The sequence below is a fragment of the Rhineura floridana genome, chromosome 1 (genome assembly GCF_030035675.1).
Source record: "Rhineura floridana isolate rRhiFlo1 chromosome 1, rRhiFlo1.hap2, whole genome shotgun sequence".
NCBI classification, from domain to species: Eukaryota; Metazoa; Chordata; class Lepidosauria; order Squamata; family Rhineuridae; genus Rhineura; species Rhineura floridana.
In genome coordinates, this window is record NC_084480.1 from 177,126,628 (window position 1) to 177,153,771 (window position 27,144).

At 41.2% G+C, this 27,144-nt stretch overlaps 1 protein-coding gene across 8 annotated transcripts in view; it reads left to right on the forward strand.

Moving 5' to 3' along the window:
• The window catches only part of CFAP61 (cilia and flagella associated protein 61), a 194,728-nt gene that overhangs the window by 107,466 nt on the left and 60,118 nt on the right, over positions 1 to 27,144 (forward strand). For all 8 annotated transcript variants that reach the window (XR_009758262.1, XM_061587847.1, XM_061587810.1 and 5 more), the window contains 2 exons: positions 1,304 to 1,431; positions 24,935 to 25,033. Coding sequence is in view for 7 of the 8 variants with exons in the window: in XM_061587847.1 (XP_061443831.1) it covers positions 1,304 to 1,431; positions 24,935 to 25,033 (227 nt within the window). In the remaining variant the exon portion in view is untranslated. The remainder of the gene's footprint in view (positions 1 to 1,303; positions 1,432 to 24,934; positions 25,034 to 27,144) is intronic.

Consider the following 27,144-nt stretch of genomic DNA (forward strand, 5'->3'; position numbering starts at 1 on the left):
GTTAACTAGGGGGGCAATTACTTTTCACACAGGGGCACTGGGTGTTGCTTAACTTCCTTTTATAAATAAATGAAATAAGCATCAAAATTTTGTATTGTTTGTTTACTCAGGTTCCTTTTTCTCTCATGTTAGGTTTTGGTTCAAGATCTGATAACATTCAGTGCCAAAAATATGCAACCACACAATCAGACAGGGGGCAAATACTTTTTCATGGCAGTGTATATGATCTTAACATTTCCTATATTAAAAAGATATGGAAAATTAATGTGAGAATTGGCTCTCTGATATTTTGAGGAGGTGACAAAAAGATTCAGATAGTGCTTCAGAACCAACAGACCCCCTATCAGAAGGTAAAAGGACCCAGCACAGCAGTTTTGTTTTGAAAGCAGAATGAGCTCTTTAAGGTGAATGTTTGCTCAGTCTTCATTGCCTTTGACAGCAATGAAGCTCACAGATTGGCTAGTCAGTGAACAAGAGGCATGTTACTAAATTCTTCCAAGCTACACAGGAAGTGGATTGGACTGTTAAAGACCAACCCAAATCGTGTTTGCATTTTGACCAATTTGTAGGGCAGTCCAATATCTCAGAGAGGAGGTCAGGTCTCCTGCTCCCCTATTGCATTCACTATAGTTGCCCAATTTCCCTGCTTTTCAAATTTGATAGAAATATCTGTTGGGTATAGGTACATTCTTAAACTGCAATGTTTTTTTGCCTATTAATGTATTGCTTCTGTATTCATGAAAATGCAGAAAATAAACAAAAAGAGAAGACTGCCTGGCAATTTTGAGTAGCTGTCCTTTCTTCCACTAGTGCACATGTGAATCAGCTATTATTCTATGATGTATAAAATGTCTGTAGCCCAAAGTAATAAAGGCCAGGAAAGATATCCGCATCCTTTTCCTGATGTTCCATCTTGTGATCAAAGAATTGGAAAGACATTTAGAGAGAGATTGGGGGTGGGGGAGGAACCAATTCCACATCTTTTTAAAAATAAGCTATTTTAATTTGCTGTATTGTTAATGGTCTTTCACAGCAATGACTCATCATTTTCAATCAATTATCTTTTTCTGATCTATTATTTTCCCAAAGGAATAAAATTAACTATACCACAAATTGTTCAGTCATCATCTATAGTGGCAACTCAATACTGTAGAGAGTGCAGTGTATCCCATTACTTCATAATTTGAAATCACTATGTGTGGCTGATTAATTTATGCATTTGTAATGCTGTTGGAAATCTTTTAAAGAGTTCTTAATATTTTGGCATTGCTGTTTTTTGTTTTGTTTTTAACTCCTCTTTCAGGCGAAGTATGCATTGAACCACTTTAATCGGAAGTTGTCCTTGGAGCCTAAGGTGTCCATCAATGCTAGAATAGTAGTAGTTGGGGCATCAAATGTTGGGATCTCATTCTTGGAAACCCTGGTTTTTTGGTAAGTTTTTAATTTGTGTTGAATGTGTTATAATGAGGGAAATTAATTACTCTTCATTTTTCTCTACTTTTTTGTACAGTTGAGTTTCTTCAGCCTTTCTGACTTATGCTGCCCCAACCCAAAGCTCAGTGGGCACACTGAGTCTTCCCCCCCACCTTCACTCCAGTGTTGGGGATGACTCAAGCTGTCTCCATTGTGTATGCAACAAATAAATTGTTATAGGTACACAGGCGTTTCCTGCAGCAAGCACCTACAGTGTAGACAACATATCCCTGAGAGCAGGACCACCAGAAATGGGAATACTAGCTTCGCCCCAACTATTGACTGCAGGAGGTTTGCTTCCTTCCTCCCTTGCAGACAATATGCCCTAGGCCTGCAGAGGTAAGGAAAAGAGCAAGTTGCCAGCTAGAAGACTGCAGGGAGTTTAGGAAGCTACCTTTTACTGAGTCATCTAGCACAGTATTGTCTACACTGACTTACAGTAGCTGTCCAGGCAGGAGCGTCTCCCAGTACTATCTGGAGATGCCAGGGGTGGAACCTGGGACCTTCTGCATGCAATGCAGATGCTCTACCACTGAGCTGCAGTCCTTCCCCTGACCTATGGCCTTTTCATAACTTTCCTCCCAGGCAGAACACCAACAAGGAGCAGATCTGCCTAGCCCATACACATCTTTAAAACTCACCTGTTTACTCTGGCATTCTCAAACTGATTTTCCTCCTCTCCCCTTCTTTTCTATGCCTAGTCTTTCAAACTGGTATCTTGAAGACAGGCCCTGGATGTTATCTTGACTAACATAAAGCATCTAAGTACAGTAGGTGCTTTAGAAATAAATGTGCACATCTGTGCCCGGCACTGGGAAGGAAATCAAAGGCAGGTATTGCAGACTTGTCTACGTGGTTTACTTTAAGAAGCATTTACATGTTTGTGATGGGAAAACAGTGTAACAGTACCCAAGACAGACATGTTTGCTTCATAAAGTGTGGCTAGTTACACATGGGGGCTTATCTGTGGAGCTCTCTATCTATCTTTAGAGTGGATCTCTTGTTGTAGGAGTTACCCAAAATGTATTTATTTTAAAATATTTTTATCCAGCTTTTCCACTTTTTGCACACAAGGTGGTTTACAGTGTGAGAGTCCTATGCATACTTGCTTGAGAACTCAGTAGAGCTTACTCTTGAGTAAACATAGCATTGCACAACAAATATTAAAACAATAATACTTGCAACCACTGTTGTTCATGCTCCCTTAACTTCCAAATCAAATCAATGCATTCTTTGTACGGTCAAAGACCAGCTTTCGGAAACAGCATAAAACACATTATCCATATTATAAAATAGAATGAAATAAAGTAAATAAGGTAATGTAGAATAATAACATGTCATTGGATAAAACAAGATGTACACATCTGAGAGAGTGTTAAGAGCTTCCCTCTCCTTTTACAGACAATCTTCCATTGTTCAGGTCTGTCCTGGGGTTTTTGGATATTGTTATGAGCATGTGGGTTGGGATGGATGATTCCTGTGGGTCACCTTTCCAGCCTCTGATTTGGAGTCCTGTGTCTTGGAATGAGGAACTCTCTGCTGGTCAAATGAGTCTTTTGTTAACCAAATAGATTGGCCAGGTAAAATAATGGGCCGATCAGTTGCCTAGCAACGGTCAGTGGCGTCACTAGCGGGAGTGTGGGGGGGGGTGCGGACCTCCGGTGCGCGCCCTCCCAGGGGCATGGACGAGGTGGCTGGGCTTACACTCGAGGCCAGCCACCCCATCCATACCCCTGGGAGGGCGCACGCCGGAGGGGCACCCAGCTGGAGAAGGCCTGGGAACGCCGGTGCGCCTCCCTCGCCCCGCCGACGCTGCTCCCGGTCTCACCTGCCCACCTGCCTCCGAGGAGGAGTTGGAGCAGCCTTGCCAGGCAACGGCGCACGGCGGGGCGGCTCTGGGTGTCACCCCCCTCATGGTGACACCCAGGTGTGGGCCACACCCTCCACACCCCGGTAGTGACGCCCATGGCAACGGTGAATGGGCCAGGGAGATCCTTTTGTTATTGAAACTCTTGAAGAGATCCTCCCCCCCACTCCTGGCAGCTAGCAGAAGGTGTGCTTAGTTTGAGTGTGTCTGAATTGCTGGGGAACTGGAAGGCAGGCAGAGAGAGACTGCCTCTCTGCACCATGGCCTTTGGGGTGCCCCCTGCAACCCAGATAGAAAGCTGGATATTGGACTGCTGATGCATTGAACCCCTCCATCCTTGAGCTCAGGTTGGAATGTGTGTAAATAAACCATATTTCATAAAGACACCGCAGTCTCCGCTGACCTTCTTCCCCAAAGGAAACCAAACCCTGGATGGGCGCAGGGACCCCCGAAACCTCACCGCTCGGAGATTGGGGGAGGCGCAACAATATGAATTCCCTCTCTCTCCCCCCCCCCCGCCTCCCCACCACCCCAGTTGTAGCTGGGAAGCTCCTATTATTATTTTCATTGTTATCTTGCTTTTTCTATAAGGAGCTCAAAGATAGTTCTTCCCCTGCCCATTTTATCGTCTCAGCACCCCTGTGAGGTAGGATAGACTGACAGTCAGTTACTGGCCTAAGGCAACCCAGTGAGCTTCATGGCTGAGCAGGGATTTGAAACCAGGCCTGGCAGGAGGTCCTAGTTATCGTGTATCTCTTTAATTTGGAAACTTGTACATTTATGATGCTTGGTGGTAACATGGCATGTTCAGAGACTAATAGTCTGTCCCTAGGAAAGCCCTTTTTTGGTTCTTCATACAAATCGCTATATTAGTAATACTAATAGCATTAAATCTCACCAGTGCTGTGTGTTTATTCTGTACTAGACATCAACGGTGATTCTTCTTACTAGACATTTTTATGAGGGTTTCTGATGGACTGAGGCATGCTGGAGTATTGTGCTGCATCTGTGTTTATATGGGTCTATGGTATCTGAAGGTTTCTCTGCATGTAAGCCCTGTGATGTGAAAGCATCCCTTAGTGTCATTTTTGTACACTATACACACTTCTTAACATATAGGTGAATTGTAGCTGAATTATTGTGAATGCCATTTTTTTTCCCAGAAATGGAATTTTAACTTTAAAAAAATAGTATTTGCTTAAAAGGGCAGCCTTTAATCTCCTGCCTGTCCTTGGCTTGCCCTGGTGCTCTGATATAACAGTGCCACGTGGCAATAAGGAGTTTTAAGATTAATTCTAGAATACCTCCAAATATCGCAGCACAGTTGATTAAGTTGTGAGTGCAGAGAAAGGGCCATTACATGCAGAAGGTCCCTCAGGTTCAGTCCCCAATGGCATCTTCAGGTAGGAGAGGTGCCATCAGGACCTGAACCTGAGAGACCTTCTGGGAGATACCCCTGTCTGAAACTCGGGAGAGCTGCTGCCAGTCAGTGTAGACAGTACTGGGCTAGATGGACCAAGGATCTGAGTCAGTATAAGGCAGCTTACTACGCGAGTAGAAAATCCTGGTGGAGAATTGAAATGCTTATTTGAAGTCCTTTTTCAAAGATCTTTGCAAATGACAGGAAAGGATGGCTTCAACCCACACACACATTCTTTTTTGTCTATGAATACATTAAAGTGAGAAGCCAACAGAAACAGCAAAAAATGAGAATTATTTCTCAGTACGTTTTGTGGAAGATCCCAAGCCCTGATACTATTCATATAATCTGCCTATCATTAACATGGTAAACCAGAATAAAATTTTCCTACAGAATAGGTACATTTACCCCAACAAATTAAAATAATTCAAATTTTTGTATTTTATTTTATGAGGGGGTTGCAATATTGGCGAAGATTTGTTTTCTTTGAAAGGAGTGGGGCCACAAGGGAGGAGGAATGTGGTTTGAGGAAGAAAGGGAGGGGACAAGGGCTCACCAATACCCTGTGTCTGAGGGCCCCAGAAACCTGGAGCCGGCCTTGCTCACTGGAAGTCAATATGTAACAAATCTCCCTTTACATTTCTATCAGCTGACACCAAGGACCTTATGCTAAAAAATTACCCACAGGTGCTATTTCACCCCTTCCCCACAAAACCCCTGCTATATAAACAATACTTACCCAGCATTATGCTGGAAAGGGTGCAAAGAACGGAGATCATGCCAATACAAGTGGTACACTTTTACTGCAGACTGGTACCATTTTATTCTATACACCAACAAGTGAAGCAACAACAGGAAGGTACAGGATGCATACATGTGGATCTGGACAGTTTTCAAAACCTGTTGATGTAACATCCCCATCTCTGATATATCAAGCTGGAAGATAATAAAGATTTGTAACATAGTATGTAGAACAATAATACCCTGTGAAGCAATATGTGATTATATATTTGTTTATGCTTTGTTATGAAAATCTAAATACTGTAAATATATCTTTAAAGAGTTGAAAACACTGAAGAATGAGGTATAAATGACTTAAATAATAAAATCACACCTACAAAAATGGGCAAAACAAAGTTTAAAACACCACAGCAGCAAAGGGACATCATGCCATATAAATAAAAGCCTAGGAAAATTGAATCAATTTAACTTTTTCAGCTTTTGTGGGACAAGCTAGATGTGACAAGGGCAGCCATGCTTGCGTGTTCACGTCTGCCCTGTTTGCATCTAAAGTGGAGGATGAGGTCTATTTTTTTACAGTAAAAAGTGTGTGATGAGAAAGGGAACTGCATCTTCCCTCTCCCACACCTTACATCTCTATGCTTTGATGCTTCAGACATTTCCCCCCCAGCACAGCTCACTTTCAGTATCAGAATTTGGTTATGAGCAAACACCAAACGCTACAGCAGCTGAATGTAAGGAGGCTCAGTTTCCCTTTCCTGAGCACACTTTTTGTTTTAAAAATTAGTCACCTAGTCCTGCTTTAGATGTGACCAGGACAGCCATGTGAAAACATAACATGGCTCCCCTTTTTGTTCTATGTCAGGAATAGCTAATGTGGTGCCCTCCAGATGTTGCTGGACTCCAACTCTCATTATCCTGGACCATTGACCATGTTGGCTGGGGCTGATGGAAGTGGGAGTCCACAATACCTGGAGGGCACCACGTTGGCTATCCCTGCTCTGTGCCATACATTCTCCCTGGAGAACAGTCCATCAGATGGGAACACACTGCCACCTAATGTCCACAGGCAAGAAATGTTAGATCTTGAGGAAATAGCTAGCCTCGCAAGATCCCAGACCATTTCTTGCCTCTGCATCTAGGCAGATTTTTTTTTCTCGCTCTCATTTAGCCTCACTTTATCTTCTAATTAGCCTTGTTGTATCTTCTAATTCTTCTCTTTTTCCCCTCTTATCCATCATTTTTGTGTCTCAAGTGAGTAATTTCTGCTGTTCTCCCTCAGATTTTTTTCTATTTTGTCTCTTCAGTTTCTTGTTTTCCTGACATCCCACTCTTTTCAGCTTCTCCCGCCGCTTGCCTTTACCTCTGGGCAGCCTCATTTTCTTCCAGGAGTTCCTGTGGGTTTTTTGGCTTGCTGTCAATTCCCCTGCTGAGTTGTGTTTCAGCCTTCCTCTTTTGCTCTCCCTCTCACATACACACTTGTCTTGTAGTGGAAGTGGTTGTTTTTACCTTATTTACAGAGGTGGCCCTGTCTCTGTGGGCAGCGTGCGCAGCATCAGTGTTTTCTAGCGTTTCAGTGGTTTGGCTTCACAAGCTCCTGGATGATCCACATCAGGACCCAGAGCATATTTATAGGACTTTGTTAAAATTGCATTGTTCAGCAGTTTTTGTGGCCAATGCCACATTAGATGCCGTTCAGTCTGCTGCACGTTCCTTGGCAACTGGTGTGGTTTCACACAGGACTCTGGCTGCGTTACTGGGATGCAGATACAACTGCAAGGGTGAATCTACCTACTGCTCCTTATGTGAGCCAGAAGCTTTTTGGGGGTGAGGACCTTAAGGATGTGCTGTCTGATCTTAAAGAGAAAAGGAAGCCGGTGTTACTTACCTCCCATAATGATGACAGAAGGACTTACAGGAGATATGCCTCCTATTCAGTGCCTGCTTTGTCTTTTTAGACATTCTTTCAGGCCTTTCAAAAAGGCAGTGTCATGAGCCCCATGGAACGTTCCTGGAGTGATGAAGAGGAAGAAGAAGATGCAGGATGGGACCCAGGGGATGATCCTAGTGCTTTGCAACAAGAAAGTGTTGAAACAGAAGGCTTCAGCACTTTTGACAGTGACAGCTCCTCCCTCTTAACTCCAGTTACAACAGAGGGACTGCTGGCTGATCAAGTCAGCTCTTTTCCTCTCCTCTACCCCACTTCTGCGACAGCAGGCTCACTTTTCCAACTAGGAGGAGCACACAATCCCATTCTGTGACAACTTCCTCACACAAGTAGAAGGAGCCCACCCAAACCTCCATAAGGGTTGTAAGGGGTGTGTGTCTAATTGCTACAGCAACACCTTAGCTTTGAGTAGTCATGCCTAATTATGCTATGTAGAGATGTAGAATCTTGTATGACGTGTAAGATGATCCATGAAGCACTGTAAACTGAAGATTTTCATTAAACAGACTGGAGAAAAATACATTAGTGTGAGTCTGATTCCAACAGCCAGGACAGGCAAGGACCAAGGGTGAGGCAGCAATTGTTCCTATTGGAACAAGCCATGCTTCCAAGGCAGACAACAGTCCAAATCTGGCAAAAACTTCTCCAATACCTCCAAAGCATCTTCCAGATGAGGCTGACAGCAGCATCAACAGCAGTATGAATACCTTCTTCCGCCAGTGAGGGGGGCTTTCAATGGTTCTTAGCGGCATGGAGTCAAAAGGTTGTTGACCAGTGGGTGCAAGACTCAGTAGCACTGGAATATCAGATCAGGTTGTTTATTCCTCCCACCAGATTTGTCCCTTCTCTGGTTTCCAGTTCAATCAACAAGAGGTTGATCATTCAAGAGGCCTAATTCACATCCAGGCCATCGAGGAGGTGCCTCCCGCAGAGCAATTCTTAGGAGTTTACTCCATTTTCTTTGTGGTCGCCAAGGAAGACCAGTCTTGGACCTCAAATTCTTGAAACAATTTGTCAAATATAGGAAATGTTGAATGGAGTCTCTATTTTCCATTAAAGAAGCTCTACAACCTCAGGATTTTCTCATCTTGATAGATTTGAAGGAGGCTTACCTCCATGTTCCAATCCATCCTTATCACAGACAGTATCTAAGGTTTGCTTATGGTGCTCTTCATTTTCAATACCGGGCACTTCTTTTTGGTCTCTTTCTGCACCAAGGATTTTCATGAAGATCATGGTCACCCTGGTGGCTCACCTGAGTCTCCAGGGTGTCTATATCTATCCCTATTTGGACAATTTCTTGGTGTGATCAGAGACCACCCAGAAAGTGGGGAGGGACATTCAGTCAGTGTTGTAGTCCCACGGGTTGCTCATCAACACCTTGAAAAGTCATCTGTCTCCCAAGCAATGCCTTCAACAACTCAGTGCGCTCATCCACACCACCAGGCTGTGTTCTCGTCCCTGGAGAGGATTCAAACCATTACCACCGCAGTGGCTGCCCTTCAATCTTGCACATCCATGGACCTAATGTTGTTGGCCAGGGTCCTGGGACTGCTAATTTCCACCATACAGATCATTAATTGTAACATCATCAACAAAAACTGATTCTACCTTTTGTTCTAAGCCAGTTCATCCACAGGAAAAGGTGTAGTACTCATGGATGTATGTTGAGCCTAGAAAGTGTATATTCAGCATACTAAGGACTTTAGAGAAACTGAATCTCTTTTTGTGTGTTTTCATCCAAGGTCTCTGAGAAAAAAAGGCCTCCCCTGCACTAGCTTGTTGGCTTAAGGCATGTATTAGTTTGGCTTATGAGTCTTTATGCCTCCCTGTACCTTCACAAATTAGTGCCTACTCTACCAGGATGGCAGCAATCAAGGCAGCTTTTTCTGTGAATGCTCCCTTGTTGGATATCTGCAGGGCAGCTCTCTGGTCATCTCTAAATATATTTATATCACATTATAAGATAGGTGTGTATGCCTCTGCAGAAGCTGATTTTGGCAGACATATGTTACAGCATGTTGTTATGTAATCCTGAGTCATTTTTGTATATTGTGAAACCTTAGACAGCCTTCCTTTCCTATTTTTCTAGATGCTTTGAGAACGTCCCACCTGTTGGGCTGTTCTCCAGGGAGAAGGGGCCCATTGGCCTCACCAGAACTTAATTTCTCCTGGAGAACAGACCATCCGGACCCTCCCTGGTGGTACATATGGGTGGCTATGCAATGTCACTGATGCGCTATTGTTCTATCTCCATATGATGTTCTGTGCCAACTGGGTTGTTGACTATCTTATGTTGTTGAGTACCTCAATATGTTGCTAATCTGTTATTTAGTAGTTCATCGCATTTTTCAAGTATCTGGTATTGTTTTCCTTTGAGGAAGTAGTAGTGTGTTGTTGAATATATATATATATGGTTTGCATTGCTATGTGTGTCTTTTTTGTCTTTATGTGTGTTTGTTATCTCACTGTTGAAGTATTCTTTTGGCCAAACATCATGAAATGATCTGGGATCTCACAAGGCCAGCTACTTCCTCAAGATCTAACACTTCCTGCCTGTGAACACTGAGTGGATGTGTTCTCATCTGATGGTCTGTTCTCTAGGAAAAATGAAGTTAAGGTAAAGCCAGTGGACCCTGTCAGGCCTTTTAAACTCCCTGCTTTCCCCTTGTCTCGCTTTGGTTCATTTAAACCAGGGGTGGAAAATCTTTGGCTCTCCAGCTATTTTTGGATTCCAACACACATCAGCCACAATGGGAGCTGAATGATATCTGGAAGACCAAAGGTCTGCCAGTCCTGTTTCAAACAACATACAAACCCTCCATTGTTATAATTTTGCTACCCATTTCCATATCCTTTGATAACATGATATACTTTATGAACAGTCCCATAGCAGGAGCTTCTTGTGCAACTGTAGCACCAAATGCACACTAAGCCCTGGAATGAGGCCAAAAAACATTCACACACAGCTGGTACTTCGAGGGATTTTTTTAAAAATTCCCTCTTTCCTAAACCCATTGTCCCCTTCATTGTTCACCTTTTTTAAAAGGTTATTTTAAAGACTGCAACCTGCTGCCAAAGATAGTTTTCCATGTGTGTAGATGTTCATATGTATTTTTGCTAAAGGTCAGTGTAAATCTACTAAAAATACCAAACAGTATTAGAATACCAAATCAGAGCTGTCCAATTATGAATAAAATCAGTACAAAAGCTGCTTCTGAAAATAAATCAAGGAAGGAAAAACTAAGCTGTGCATATCCTCTGTAAATTTGTGGTTTAAGCTGTACAACAGCATTCAGGAAGGTCAAGAGCTAGGAATATTTTTGGATTATTATATGGTTTATCTTTCTCTTAATGTCTTGCCAATATTTAACTATTTTGTGAGCCCTATTACAAGAAGCTGTGCTTGTAGTCAGGGCCATACGTATATTCACATATAAAGGCATTTGCCTGAACCCACAAACAGTCAAAGTGTGGATGGGGGCAGGGGCACACATGCAAGCCCCACCACTAACACCCTCATATCCCCTCTGTCAATTGCCAACTATCCCCATGTTGAGTAGGAAAGGTCTGCAGCGAGCTTCTACTTATGTTGCCTTGAATTCAAGTAGAACACCTGACATGATTTGGGGACCCTGCTTTTTCCCTCTACTCTTTCTCTACTCTTGTTCAAGCAAAGGCAATTAGAATCTCATTTCAGACCTTCTCCATTCAACATAGGGATGGTCAGGGACTGAACATACAGGGCAACAAGGACAGGTACATTAGGGGCAGGACTTGCCCCCCATCCATGAATACATAGTGGATGAAAGAGGAACTTTGCAGGGAAGGACTAGGGAATGTTGTAACGTATACAAGGTCACCCCTGTAGCTATGCTAGTTGCTCTTAGTCCATTAGCAGGATTGGCACAGAAGGCACAACAGCTCTTTTGCAAAAACAGCAGCATTAGCATCAAATCCCTGAGCTAGTGAGCATCTCCTTTTTGTTCCATATCCTGTTTTGGTACTAACATGACTGAGAGCTGTGGCAGTCAGGAGTAGAAGACTAGCTTCCCTGCATCCTTGTACATTAAATTCCCTAGAAGACACATTTTTCTCTGTGTGACTGTTTTGATTCAGCATCTTTCATATGAATTGGCAATCATATATATGACAGCTTATTGGATCCAAAAAATATGTATAAAGACGACCACTAGGCCCATTCTGCATATATTTGCACATGCAGTAGAGGAAGAGTTTGCACAGTGCTAAAATAAGGAGGTTATATAACATTTTTAACACCCCCCTCCTCTATACAACAAAAGAGCCCAGTGCTCTTCAACATTTTTATTAATGACTTGGATGAGGAGGTGCAGGCAACACTTATCAAATCTGCAGATGATGCAAAATTGGAAAGGATAGCTAGTACCCTGGCAGACAGAAGCAAAATTCAAAGGGATCTTGATAGGCTGGAATTATTGGGCTGAAAACAGAATGAAATTTAACAGGGATATGTGCAAAGTTTTACACCTAGGAAAAAGAAACCAAATGCATAGTTATAAGATGGAAGATACTTGGCTCAGCAATACTATGTGCAAGAAGAATCTTGGAATTGTTGTTGATCACAAGCTGAACATGAGTCAACTGTGTAATGCGCTAATAATAATAATAATAATAATAATAATGTAGCTACAAAAAAGGCAAATGCTATTTTAGGCTGCATTAACAGAAGTATAGCTTCCAAACAGCGTGAAGTACTAGTTCCCTCAATTCAGCACTGGCTAGGCCTCATCAGGAGTATATTGCGTTCAGTTCTGGACACCTACTTCAAGAAGGATGCAGACAAATGAACAGGTTCAGAGGATAGACAAGGATGGTTAGGGGAATGGAAACAAAGCCCTATGTGGAGAGACTGAAAGAACTGGGCATGTTTAGCTTTGAAGAGAGAAGACTGAGGGGAGATATGAGAGCACTCTTCAAGTCCTTGAAAGGTTGTCACCCAGAGGAGGGCCAGGATCTCTTCTTGAGCATCCCAGAGTGCAGGACATGGAATAATGTGCTCAAGTTACAGGAACCCAGATTTGAGCTGATCATCAGGAAAAAAAATGTCCTTTGTTGCTTTTGCACAATAGACTGCCATACCTATGCCATTGGATTATTCTGTAACCATTGGTGCTTAAAACACACTACTGCCCATAGTTCAAAATGGCGTGAATTCTACATGTGTTGCTTGTCTTTCATTCTTAAGCAACGTTTAATATTTATGAAAGTAACATACAACAAAAATGTGAATAACTACATTATGCACAAACAGAGGCCTTGGGAAACAATCCACAATACCTATCTGATTAAACAGTGGGGAAAATATATTATGATATAGCTTTCCTGCCAGAATTCCCACATACTTAGAAAACCTGAATTCCATGCAGAAATACCCAAATTGTTTCCCTTCATTATCACATTTGCTCTGTGTTATTTGTGCTATGTGATCAGAAATTAATGGCTGGCAGCATTTCTGCTAGTTATGTCATCTGCCCATTCTAATGTTTCAGCATTTGTGAACATTCTTAAAGCTTGTGGTCAGTCAACTGATCAAATAATTGTCTTTCAAAGCCATTTCCAATTTCTGCCAATAGCAATGCCTGTGTTAGCAGTATTACCTAGAACAGCATTTTGCATCTTCATAATGTATCCTGTTGAAGTTCTTGAGCAATTACTTAATTTGGGAAAATGTAGCATCCAATAATTGCACTTAATTGTCACTGTGGTTGTTGCAGAGTTTGCAACGGTCTTAAGATAGCAGGTTTTAAGCATGTGGACTTGCTTGTGGACTACACACAAACTTTCTACTGTTTTAAAGCAATGTTTTAGGATACATGAGGCACAAAAGCCACTTGTTCAGTTCCTGCAACAAAGCCATTGTGATAAATAAAGCTGTATCTGCTTGACCTCTCACAGATAGAAGAATTGCTCTCTGCCAAGCGCATGGATAAAATTTAGCAAGGTTGTTTTAGCAGATGGAGATCTCTGCAACAGTTCGTAGAATAGCACTCCCTCTGTCTTTTATCATAGCTTTTCCTATTGCTGACTCTTATTTTTACTTTTGCTCCAGAACAGACAGAAGAAGCCCACACTGCAGCTCCTCAGCACTCCAGCATTTGAATGCTGACTCTCAGAAAATGTAGTACACATTTTCAGCCTGCACTCATGACAAGACCTCAAAGATGTTCAAAGTAACTCACCTCAAAGGAAGCCTAGGCTTCGGTGGGCAACCAGGGGAGGTATTTTAATTTTAGTAGAGGGAGCAGGCAAGCCTTTGCCAATGCCACTCAACTGGAGGCGGGTGGCCAGCAGTCGGGAGATGCCAAAAAACTACTCACCACACGTGGCTGGGGCGCCGCCACCCACATGCTGCCTCTCTACGACCCACCACCCAGCTGCTAGCACCGGGCTTCGCCACCGTCTTTCTTTCTTTCTCTCTTTCTCTGTGCACACACACACACCGGCAGCTCCCGGAGCCCCTCCGCTCCCTTCCCTCACATGCGCTCCCGTCAAATCCACACATGCGCATGCGTATGTGGACCCTCTCGAAAAGCCGCCAGCAGAGCTAACCTGCCTCAGCAGGCCCACACCATGCTGCTCATGCCCAGCGCTAGCCAGTCAGCCCGCCTGCAGAGCCCAGGAGCGCCCTGCGCACGCACGCCTACCTATCAACCTCTCCTATTCTCATGCACTGTGACACCCACCCCATTGGGCAGTGCACCCCCTTATTGCCTGCACCCGGGGTGGACCACCCCCACCACACCGCCCTTGGTACGCCACTGAGCAGTTCTCATGCCTCCACAAGCTCTTGCGCAAGTGAAAGAATATCTTTGGATTTAGTTTCACACTGTTCTCCACTAATGGCCCTTCTGTGACCAGAAGGCACTATCCACACAGGAAAAGACTTTTTTTTTCAATTAATTTTTATTCAGATTTTCAAAACCAAAACAATACAAAAAGAAAAAAACACACAAATCAATAACTAATACAATAAAAAAATAAAAATAAAAATATTGACTTCCGATTTGTCGTAGTTCAGCTATAAATCTATAATATATAACAAGCCTGTCTCTTAATAGATTATAAAATCACCTTCCTCCAGCGGTTATCTTAATTGGTTTCAAATCTCATTAACATCATATCATTTCATTCTTCCACAAAAAGTCAAAGAGAGGTTTCCAATCTTTGAGATATATGTCCATCAATTTTTTTTCTAAATAAACATGTCAATTAATCCAACTCATCAAGTCTACTAAGTCCAGTAATTTCAAATCGCTCTTCTTCCATTATCCATATTGGTTCCATCTTCCATCTTTACGCACCCAATAATCTTGCTGTCATAGTCATATAATAAAAGTCTGATAGGAATTTCCTTTATCACAGATATTTTCTTGCCATCAATTCCGAACGTATCACTGAAGTATTGTTGCAAAGCCGCATCTCTGTTCCTCTTTTTTACATGATACACTAGCACATCTCTTGAAGATTTTTCCATTAACACAAAACAGGGATTAATTCTGTTAACTTTCTCCATTTCAAGTTCCATCAAATCCTTCCAGTCCAGGAATTTTTTTGAACCGATAATATCTTTATCTCCCATCTCTTCAATTCCTTCAGGGACAGCGCTGATTTCCAAACCATAATATTTGTCTCCAGGATCCATCACAACCAGGAAATCCAAATCTTTTTCCATGTCCATATTTAATCCAATCTCCATAGTTTGAACCTTGCCTTTAATTTCTCTTTCATCTTTTTTTGGTTTTCCAGATCTATCTTTATTCTCCTTTCTCATAGAATCCTGAATTTCTTTCAGCTCCTGTCTCATTTCATCAAATTCAATTCTCCACGCTTGTCTATTATTTCTCAATTCTTGTTTTATTGACTTAATCCCATTCATTATTTTCTGAAACATGTCTAAAGATAAAGTCCCTTCTTGTGCATCCATGATCTTCTTAATTGTCATTCTTAAAGCCAAAGGAACTAAACTCCTTCAATTTTCAATGTCCCAAGCAAAGAGCTGTTTATTTCTTTATCCAGTTATAAAGGAGTTAATCTTTCAAACCAACTGGCGTCACACTCTAGACAGCCCTTATCTCTTATATGCCCAGAAGTGCAAAAACAGCTTTAGTTCACAGCGTCCTAATGACTAGTAGCAACGAGAATGAGCAGATTCGTCAAAAAAAGGAAAAAAAGAAAAAGAAGATCAGAAAAAATAGTCCCAGACATATATTACACAAAAGTCTTATAAATCAAAAAGATTTTTCTTTTCTCTTCCAATCAGAAACCCCTCATCCGTTGTAATCTTTACAATGCCATTTTCCATGTCAGCTTTTTGCAATAGGAAAAAGATAGGCTATTTTTATTTTCCTCCCCCTTAGTTCCGTGAGTAAAAAAGAAGGAAAGTTTTGGCTCACCCAGGTTTTCTTAATTGCTGATCCTTTGACAAATCTCTTTAGCTGTATAAATAAGAAAGTGATAAGCATAGACAGGAGGATGCTTGCCTGTTAGTCCGTTTTTTTTAAAAAGGAAAAAAAATGGGTCACTTATTCAGCTGAGCTGGCTATAAATCCTCGCTCTGTCCGAGCTGCTGGAAGACCTTCTTTCACAGACGATTCTGACGAATTCCAGTCTCCCACAACCACAACAAAGCTGTGTGGGAAATCTCACGTTTCTTCCTTATCCGGAAGAAATTATCCCCAGTCAAAAAAGACCCTTCTGACTGGATTTAAGGCTGAAAAAGTTTCATCCAAGACGGGAGCCCGTCTCAGAGCTGCACAGGCGGAGGGATCCTCCTGGAAAACACTTGATAGGTATAACTGAAACTTGGTGGGATGACTCCCATGACTGGAATACAGCAATTGAAGGATATAACTTGTTCAAACAGAGGAATAGAAAGGGAGTCGGAGTCACGCTATGTGTTAAAAATATATATCCCTGCACAGAAATGCAGGAGGATGAGCTTGGTAGCTCTACTGAGAGTGTCTGGATTAAAATTAATGCGGCAAGGAAAAAAATGAACATAGTAGTTGGAGTCTATTACTGACTACCCAATCAAGGAGAAGACATGGATGAAACTTTTGCAAAGCAAATCACCAATGTTTCGAGGGGGCATGATGTAGTAGTAATGGGGGACTTCAATTACCCCGATATCTGTTGGGAGACAAATTCTGCCAAACACGGCCCCTCCAAGAAATTCCTGGCTTGTGCTGGATATAACTTTCTCTGACAGAAAGTGGAGGAAGGAACTAGAGGATCAGCTATCCTGGACTTGATTCTAACCAATAGAGATGACTTGGTGAATGAAGTGGCTGTTAAGGGAACTCAGAGGGGAAAGTGACCATGTTATATTTGAATTCTTAATTTTAAAGGAAGCAAAAGCTGAGAGTAGTCATATGCATACCCTGGACTTCAGGAAAGCCGATTTTAATAAACCCAGAACAATGGTAAGTAAGGTTCCATGGCAAGTGACCCTAGTGAGAAAAGGAACCCAAGATGGGTGGGAGTGTCTAAAAGAGGAAATTCTAAAGGCACAATGGCAAATAATTCCATCAAGGAAAAAAGGTGGAAGACAGCAAAAGAAGCCAATGTGGTTTCACAGAAAGCTTAGAAATGACCTGAAAACAAAAAAGGACACATACAGGAAGTGGAAGGAAGGCCAGACCATGAAGGAAGAATATAGACCGGTAGCACAGAATTGCAGGGATGGTGTCAGGAAGGCTAAAGCTGAGAATGAGCTGAGGCTAGCGAAAGATGCCAAAAGCAACAAAAAAGCTTTCTTCAGGTACATCCATAGTAGACACATCTAAAAGAGTCCATCCAAAATAAATAGCAGTACAGCTAACCAATGAGGAGGGCAAAATGATAGCAGATGACAAAGAAAAGGCAGGAGGGCTCAGTTCCTACTTTGGGTCAGTCTTCTTCCAAAAGAGGGTCTATAACCCTCCTGGGAAATGTGAAATTGAAGGGGCAGGATTGCAGCTTGAGATTGATAGACAAATGGTCAAGGAATACCTAATCACTTTGAATGAGTTCAAATCTCCAGGGCCTGATGAACTGCATTCTAGAGTACTGAAAGAACTGGATGAAGAACTCTCGGAACCACTGTCTATTATCTTTGCAAAATCATGAAGGATGGGTGAAGTGCCAGATGACTGGAGGAGGGCTAATGTTGCCCCTATCTTCAAAAAGGGCAAAAAGGAGGGACCTGAGAACTACAGACCGGTCAGCCTGACATCAATCCCTGGGAAAATTCTGGAGCAGATTATGAAGCGGTCAGTCTGTAAGCACCTTGAAAACAATGCAGTGATTACTAGAAGCCAACATGGGTTTATCAAGAACATATCCTGCCAGACTAATCTTATCTCATTCTTTGATCAGGTAACCTCCCTCGTAGACTGTGGGAATGTTGTGGTCATAATATATCTCACCTTCAGCAAAGCTTTTGACAAAGTGCCCCATGATATTCTGATTAGCAAGCTAACTAAATGTGGGCTGGATGGAACAACTATCAGGTGGATCCACAGTTGGCTCCAGAATCATACTCAAAGAATGCTTATCAATGGTTCCTTCTCAAACTGGGGGGAGGTAACAAGTGGGGTAGTGCAAGGCTCAGTTCTGGGCTCAGTGCTCTTCAACATTTTTATTAATGACTTGGATGAGAAGGTGCAGGGAATGCTTATCAGATTTGCAGATGATACAAAATTGGGAGGGATAGCTAATACTGTGGAAGACAGAAACAAAATTCAAAGAGATCTTGATAGGCTGGAGCATTGGGCTGAAAACAACAGAATGAAATTTTAAAAGGATAAGTGCAAAGTTCTTTTTGTTGTTATGTGCCTTCAAGTCGATTACGACTTATGGCAACCCTATGAAAAAGAAACCAAATGCACAGCTATAAGATGGGGGATACTTGGCTCAGCAATACTACATGCAAGAAGGATCTTGTGATTGTTGTTGATCACAAGCTGAATATAAGCCAACAGTGTAATGTGGCTGCGAAAAAAGGCAAATGCTATTTTAGGCTGCATTAACTGAAGTATAGTTTCCAACTTGCGTGAAGGTTCCCCTCTATTCAGCACTGGTTAGGCCTTATCTTGAGTACTGTGTTCGTTCTGGACACCACACTTTAAGAAGGATGCAGACAAATTGGAACAGGTTCAGAGGAGGGCAACAAGGATGATCAGGGACTGGAAACAAAGCCCTATAAGGCGAGACTGAAAGAACTGGGCATGTTTAGCCTGGAGAAGAGAAGATTGAGGGTAGATATGATAGCACTCTTCAACTACTTGAAAGGTTGCCACACAGAGGAAGGCCAGGATCTCTTCTCAATCGTCCCAGAGTGCAGGACACAGAATAATGGGCTCAAGTTACAGGAAGCCAGATTTTGACTGAACATCAGGAAACACTTCCTAACTGTTAGAAGAGTACGACAATGGCACCAATTACCTAAGGAGGTGGTGGGCTTTCCAACACTGAAGGCATTCAAGAGGCAGCCACCAGTCAGGTATGCTTTAATTTGGATTCCTGCACTGAACAGGGGGTTGGACTCGATAACCTTATAGGCTTCTTCCACCTCTATGATTCTATGAAAAGTACATTTGGATCCAACTCACTGTTATCAACAGCAATTTTGCTCTAGTCATGATCTAATTTCGAGTTCTTGTCACCTCTGCAAATGCATGCATAACAAGAACAACAGATTTTCTCACTTTTTAACAAAATGAACTTAAGGCAACTTACATAAAAAAAAAATACAAAGCATAACATCCAAAAAGCAGGCAAACAAACAAAATAGAGCACTTTAAAGCAGGAAAATATACACTAAAATCAAGATTCTAAAAATGATTCACTTAACTAAAACCATCTTTACCACTTACCTAAAAAGCAGGCAGTATCTCCGGAGGCAATTCCACATCCTAAATGTTACAATAACCAAGAAGTCCCTCTTCTGGGTACCCATCAGTCAGATTACAGTGAAACCTGAAGAAGAGTTCTCAGACACGGTCATATTGGGGGATTCTGAGATACTCTGGATATTTTAAGATGCACCTATAAATCATGCTATGTATAACCACATCTTTACCCTGAGCAGTCACATTTATAAATCCTCACGATGCTGCAGTTTTACAATTAATTCCTGAGTGTATGTGCACTCCTATGACTTAAATATTAACACTTGATGTTGCTATAAGGCTACTCAAGTGTTTTTTATTTTCATGCAGAAGAGACATGTGCTGAAAATAGACAACCAATTTTAAAGCTTTCAGTCTTTAAAAAGGAAGTCATTTTCTCATTATTTTTACTGCATAATTACTTTGCATCAGCAGTTAGTACTGAAGCAGACAAATATTCACTTTCAAGAATGCCAATTATGGGTTTTTGAACAGTTTGAAAATAGAAATTATTCTTAAATGCTTGAAAGATATAATTCTACTTTTTATTTTTATTGTGGTATTAACGTTAGTTGTTGCTGTTCTTGTCAAAACCATTTGTAGCAGAAAATTGTGCAAGCTAGAGCAGCATCTTGCCTTACAACCTGAGCATGGAAACAGGCTAAAAGGACCATTCCTTTAAAATGTGCATGTCCCACTGAGATAGAAAATGCCACCTTTTCACTGTTGCTTCTTTTTCTTCCATAAAGAGAGCATGAAGAGTTTTTAGTAGCAAGGTGTTGTCTTAATGGATCTTATCTTATAGACAATGTTTTCTTTTTCTTTTTTCTTTCATGCAACTCCATGTATGGAAGCAGGGCAATGAGGAACCTTATACCTTGCAAACAATGTTCCATTTACTGATACAATCTCTGCAGCTCTGAAGAACCAGGGATTGCAGTTTCAAGGCTACACTGCACTGTAGATTGTGCCAGCTTTCCCCCCATTAACCATGGAAGTGGTGATTGAGAAAAACTTGGGTCCCTCAAAATAAATATCTACGTTTATTGCAGGGCAGGATGGTCATTTAAATGTTCAGGTGCCATTCACAGTGGGTAGCATTTTCCTTGCTAATATATTTCATTCAAAAACACTGGTTTTCTGTTTAGAATGAATGATTCCTTCCTTTTCCTTCCTTTGTGCCTGTTTAGCTGTCTAAAAATGGCTTAGAAATTGCATGCTACTAAAGCCTTACTTGTGACAGAATAGCTACAAGTCCTGTTATCTGGTAGCCCAATATTACACAATATCCTGCACAGCTGTCTTATTTGGCAATAGCTAGCATAATGCTTGCTGTTTAATTAGGCTTTTTATCTTTACATTTATCTGAGAATGTCAGGAGCTTCCATGTTGCCTGCCACTAATTAGTTGACTAATTAAATAGTTAGTGCTTACTTGCTGATCACAGGGCTAACATGTAATGAATGTTTTAGTAATTGTTATTGTTTTATGCTATCTGCCTTTTGCCACATGAATTGGCTGAAATACGTGCCCTTTTTCCTCACTGTTTTTTTTTTCAGACTGAGGAGAAATTATACCAAAGCAAAACAATGCAGTGGTTTGCCGTGTGCTCAGTGTTACTGGAGTAGCATCATTCAGATATTGTCTCCTTGCATCATTGAGAGCAAATGGAGATCAATGTTTGGACAGAGATAAATAGGGCATGTTCTATCTTGCCTTGTTGTGAAATCACTGTTACAATGGATGGTGTCCATGACAAATGTGAAATATATCCAGTGGAGAAAAATAGTGCCTTGAAATATTATTTGCAGCAATCATTTAACAGGGAATAGCACTCAGATATAGTTATACATCCAAACATTAACTGTAATTTCATCATTAAATTTTGGAAGAATTGGCTTTAAATATCTCCACCCTATCCCTCATTCATTTCATTTGGAGGACAGTTCCCCATATCCATCCCTCAGCAGGTGTAGGGCAGCCCCACCACTGTAGTGAAAGGGAAGACTATTCATTCTGCATATGAATCTAAGCACACACAAACATTTCAGTTGGAGGCAATAATTTTGGCTTTATTCAGAGCTTCATATATGTATGTGTGTGAGAGAGAGACGGGGGGTGCTTCCATATATGCAAACGGACCCTAAATATCTATGGATTAAAGTGTGCATGGTAACTACACCAGTACGTAGGCCCAAAGGGTTGCGTATATGCAAAAATGCACCATGTATGCCATGCCAGCTATGCCACTTCGCATCTGACTCTGGCATGGCAATGGGAGACAGAAACTTGGTGTTGAGATCTACATTTCCCACTAGTTTACATTTATATCCTACTTTTCTTCTGTGGAACTCACAGCAGTGTAGGATTCCTGTGAATCTCCCATCCAGGCATGGGCCAGGACCTACTCAGTTTCATTTTCAACAAAGTGGCTGCATTATGTGCCTTCAAACCATGCACTGGAATATTTGCCTCCTAATTGTTAAGAATTACAAGTTAGTGTAAATGCTCACAAAGTTTCTGACATTTACTGGAAAACATTTTGAATACTGCTTGAAAAAAGGTTCATTTTGTAACTAGTTCACCTAAAAAAAAGTGTTTCCCCTCCCGCATCCATTAGAATCATTAAAAGTACTGATGAGCTGACTAATTTGCCAATAATGAAAAGCATCAAAAACAGTAATCTTTTTAAGTTTCTTGTATTTCCAATAAATTGGCAACATGACCCTTTTTTTTAAGCCAAGGATGTTGAGGTCTCCTTTTGTAGCTGCCCTCTAAAACCAGGCAATGAAACCCAATACCTTTTACTTATTTCCCTAGATACTCTAATCCCTCCTGCTTTACAAGTATCTTTGAGCCGTTCTTCCCCTTTTGTATCCACAGCAACATGAATCCCTGCTGGAATTATTTGCTTCAATAATGCAGGTGTACTTGTTTAATGCTTCACTGGGCTGAGCTCTTAACTTGAAGCCTCTTTTTTTTAACCAAAGGGTGCCCTATGCTTGTATAGCACATGATGTTCAGCATTCTTAATGTGCATTAAAAGTGTAAGCAATTCTGCTAAATGATATGCAATATATTTTTCAGCATTTTCCTCCCTTTTTGCAGTAACCAGAAATTTGCTTTTGTTTGTTTTTTAGATAGATGAGGAATCTAAACCTAAGATGTATGAATCACTATTGTGTTTGTACCGAACTGAGTCCTCAGTCAAAATAATTGCATGAATGTAAAGCAGTGATTCCTGAATTCTGTGCAGTGAAAGAACTGAGTGCCGCAACAGGAAAAAAAGCAATTCAGTATGCACACTAACTTGGAAGTAAACCCAATTGAACACAGTGAAACTTACGTCTGAGCAAATATGCACAAGGTTGCATTGTAAGAGTTCTTGTGACCCAAAATGCTCACTGAAAGAGGAGGCTGTTCCTTGGATCTGCATGATTCACCACTCTGGCTTTGCCTCCTCCAATCAGCCACTACTTGGCTACTTTAAATGGTGTGTGATTGAATGATATCAATCCTATTGTTCACAACAGAGAGGAAGAGTGCAGAATTGACCACTTTCAGAGGATGCTGCCTGTTACATCTCTGTATGTGTAACTGTTCTACACTTGACCCCTTTTGAGTCACAAGGCACACCCAGATCAATAACGTCTGAAGTTTAATTCATGCTTTTAAATAAAATAAAATACAAAAATATCAACAGATCAACAAAACTGTCATGGCTAACAAAGGTTTTGAAAAAGAAAAAAGCAATCAGATATGAATGTATGTTCTAATATATAATAAAAAGAAATAGAGTATATAAGTGGCTTGATCATGGTGCAAGTCTTTATCTTTTACTGATTGACTAAATTTCCTGGGAAGCTACTTGGTGCTCCTGCATCTGACGAAGAGGATTTGCTACTCCTGCCTACAGAGAATTGCCTGCCAGACCTCCAGAAAACTTGCTTGGGCCCAATCTTTCTTCTATCAATACTAAGGTCCAGCATATATCGGGACCATTTCCAGGGGGTGGCAAAGTTAGGCATTTGCCAGCAGACACCAAGACAAGCAAAGAGCCCATTGCCATTCTCATTTTGCACAGAGCACCCAAAAAGGTCAGAAATAGCATGAGAACTCCTGCTTTGCATGCCCCACCTGTTCCAGGTTAAGAGAGTCTCTCTTGCCTGAGGGATTGCAAAATCCTGGAGCCGGCACTGACTTAGGCAGCAATCTCCTAAGGAACTCTAAACAATATTATAGAATCAATTAATTCTGCTTCTAAGGAATCTGTTGCAGAGGTTTCTCATAAATGACAGGTCAGGAAGCATTCCTATTAATTTCTACTTTGCTGACTGTCAGTATTCCTTTTGAGGCCCTTCCTTTTGAAGCTCTTCTGTTACATCAGTAGGATACAGAACTTGCTTACTTTTCAAGGAAGCTAAATGGCCTACAGAGAGAAGCAAGTTGCTTTTGAGTTATGGATTATCCACAATGGTCATGCTGCCTACTACACCAAGTGTGGTCTTGGTCCATGACTTCTTCCAGTACTGCAAGATGTAATATGCTTGAGCAGCCCAAAACTCTAATTTGTGGTTAGATTTATTTTCTGTGGTCTTGTTGCAAGTGTTGTGAGCTCTATAATCATCTGATCTGTCATTGTACTGTAATAAGCAAACTGCACTCTCTAGCATTCCCTCTAGCTGTACAGGCTGATTTTCCCTTGGAATCATTTTCTGTGGCAGAAACTGCAGCTTTCTAGTGTTTCCTTTTTTAATCTCACCCTGAGAATTGTGACTTTGTCGGCTTTTTGGGGCTCAAGTTTGCATGCTTCCCCCTCCAATCTGCTCCTCTAGTACAGCTGCCAGGAGACTGGAAGCTTCCATTTTTACACCAACCAGAGCTCCTCATTACTTCCAAACTGAGCTTGCATTTGTTTAAACAATGGTTTATTAACAAGCTAGGGTTATGAAATTACAAACCATAGTTTAAACTATATAGAGTTCCCCTGAGGTCAGATGTAATGGGGAACTCTGGTTAATTTAAAAAATAAAGTGGATGCTACTAATTTCCTCTCCAGGGGCATGCCAAAGGAATAGGAGGAAATGGGAAACACATGAGCCCAAGGCTCTTTCATCTAATGCTAAACCATAGTTTAGCATTATATTCAAATCAGCCCTGTGAGGGCTAGGAAGAAGACAGTAGCAGGTAAAGATTTGATACTCTTCAGTGAAGGTGAAGCAGATTATTTTCAGGTCACAGGGAACTCTTCATTTATGTCTGACTTTATCCAATAATCGGATTTCCACATTGGGATTAGGAATTCACTTAGCAGTTGGTTTTGTAAATATATGTCAATATCTTAATTAAGCATTGAAATAGTTTGTGAAAGGCAACTTGGTGACTAATGAGCATAGGCTTTTAGATTGCATACGACATGCTGGACAACCAAGAGGAACTCATATATTGGTGGGAAAGTCAGTTGTTTACGAGTGCTAAATATGAACCTAAGCTAAGTCTCAGCAATATTGCCTCAGCAATTCTGATTTTGTGTTTAACACTTTAGTGGTCCCCCTCCTTTTTTTCTCCTTTAGTCCACACCTGAAATTTAACAACCTTACCTTGATTTCAACTCATGGACTTCCAGGGAAAGAAGCATCAAACAGTCTTCATAAGCGATTTTTAGTTAACAGGTTTGTTTTAAATCATTTTCAGTAATGTAAGACAGACTGAAATGTAAACATTCTTTTCAAATTGGGAAATACCGAGTATCAAATATGTTTATTGATCCAGCCACCATTACAAACAATTGAACAAACATTAAAACCAGTTGCTGTATAAACTGCTAATCAGCAAGCATTTTAGCCCTAGTGTCAATAACAATGCTTAAAAATTTGGCAACATTTAAAATGACATAGGAACTATTACAATTTAAACATTCTTTCAAAAGAACAATTTGAAAATATATCTCTGATGTTATATGGCTGGTTTGTGTAGTTGGGTGCCAGGTAAAGTTTGTGATGTTTAGCTTCTTATACATGTATGCATGGCCCCCACTTTCCAGTAGTCCATGTCATCTGTCCTTGCCAGATCACTGATTTGTTTTCTAAAAATGTTGGGGATGCCTTTTACAATGCTTTTAGTGTATTCTAGAGTCATTTCTACAAAAACATTTCCATTATTGCCCTCTTAGTGCAAATTCATGATCATGATAATAATTGCCTTTGAATAGCACCTCTGTGGGCTTAAAAAATAAAAATGGAAGAAGGTATTAATTATTGTTCTTAGAGTCAGTTTTCAGAGTTTGGTAGTGGCTCATATTTTAAGTATTTTGGTTCTGGAACAGGATCTCCCCACCCAGGCAACTGGTCAGGCTGCAATTTCTGGCTCTTTCTAGTGGCGGAGAAGCCTGATGAATGATGCTGATGAAGCAGTTATTGGTGGTGATTTTAATGTATTAATCTCTTTATGTCTATTGTTCATTGTAATTTTATACTTCTGATTGTACATCGCCCAGAGTGGTTGGATATCCTCCCAGATGGGCGACTAATAAATCCAATAAATAAATAAATAAATAAATTAGGGAGGAAAGGGATGATGGAAGCTGTCCAGTCACCAGGCCTTAGAAGCTAGACTATCCAGCTGTCTGGGTGAAGAGATGTTGCACAGTTACCAAAACATCCAGTGCTACCTGGCCTTGGTTGCTGGAAAGTCCACTTCCAGAGAAGGGGCTGTTCTCTGCAATGGTCACTTAGTTCCATCAAAGAGCAACAACTGGAACAACCATGGAAGCAGCAGCAGCAACAACATCTAAGGCCTTGAGAGTGGACATTTTTTGTCCTCATCTTCCAAGAGATTTCATAAATCACATGTCTTTTAAAAAGAATCTTATTATGAAGTATGAAATTTCACAATGTAAGCTGCCTTCAGAAAGGTAGGAAATAAATAAATGATGTAGCAGGAAGGAAGCAACCTGATGAGCTACTTCTCTTCCTGGTTTTATGTTGTGAGGTGGAAGTGCTTTCTTCATGCAAACCTCTGAGAGTCAGTGTGGGTGGTATAATGTTTGGTCTTCTGGACCTCCCACATTCATAAGAAGAAGGGGGTAAGTAACACAGGCAAGAAAAGTCTCCAGTTTGGGACTGTCTTCTATTCCTGCCCAAGCAAGACTAAACCCAAGCCAGATAATGTTGCAATGAGTATACACAAATGGTTCCTGAAAAATATAATAACCTGTTGAAATTCTTATTTCTAGATGAACTGGAATAATTTTCAGCCTAGATTAATGTAAGGATTTTTGGCCCTCCCTCTTACATAAGATTCAGTCACAGAGAGCCAATAAACTTAAGCTGAGCTCCAACAAGATGGAGATCCTGTGGGTGGGTTGTACCTGGATCCTGGGGGAGGGTGATTAGCCTGTTTTGGATGGGGTTGCACTCATGACAGGTCAGGTTTGTACTTTGCGAATGTACCTTGATACAGCTCTGTCACTGGAGGCCCACCTATCCATAATGATGTAGAGTGCCTTTTACCAGCTGAGGCTGGTACACCAGGGATCTCCTAGACATGGATAACCCACCTACAACTATCCATAATCTTGATTAAGCTATTGCAGTGTGTTGTATATGAGATTGCCCTTGAAGATGGCTTGGAAATGGCAACTACAGAATGCAGCTGTGAGATTTTTAGCTGCAATGGCTTGCTTTTTTAAAAAAGAACTTCCCTGGCACCGAGTTTGTTACTAAGCCCAATTTAAGATGCTGCTGCTAAGCTTTAAGGCCCTAAATTGCTAAAGGATCCCCTG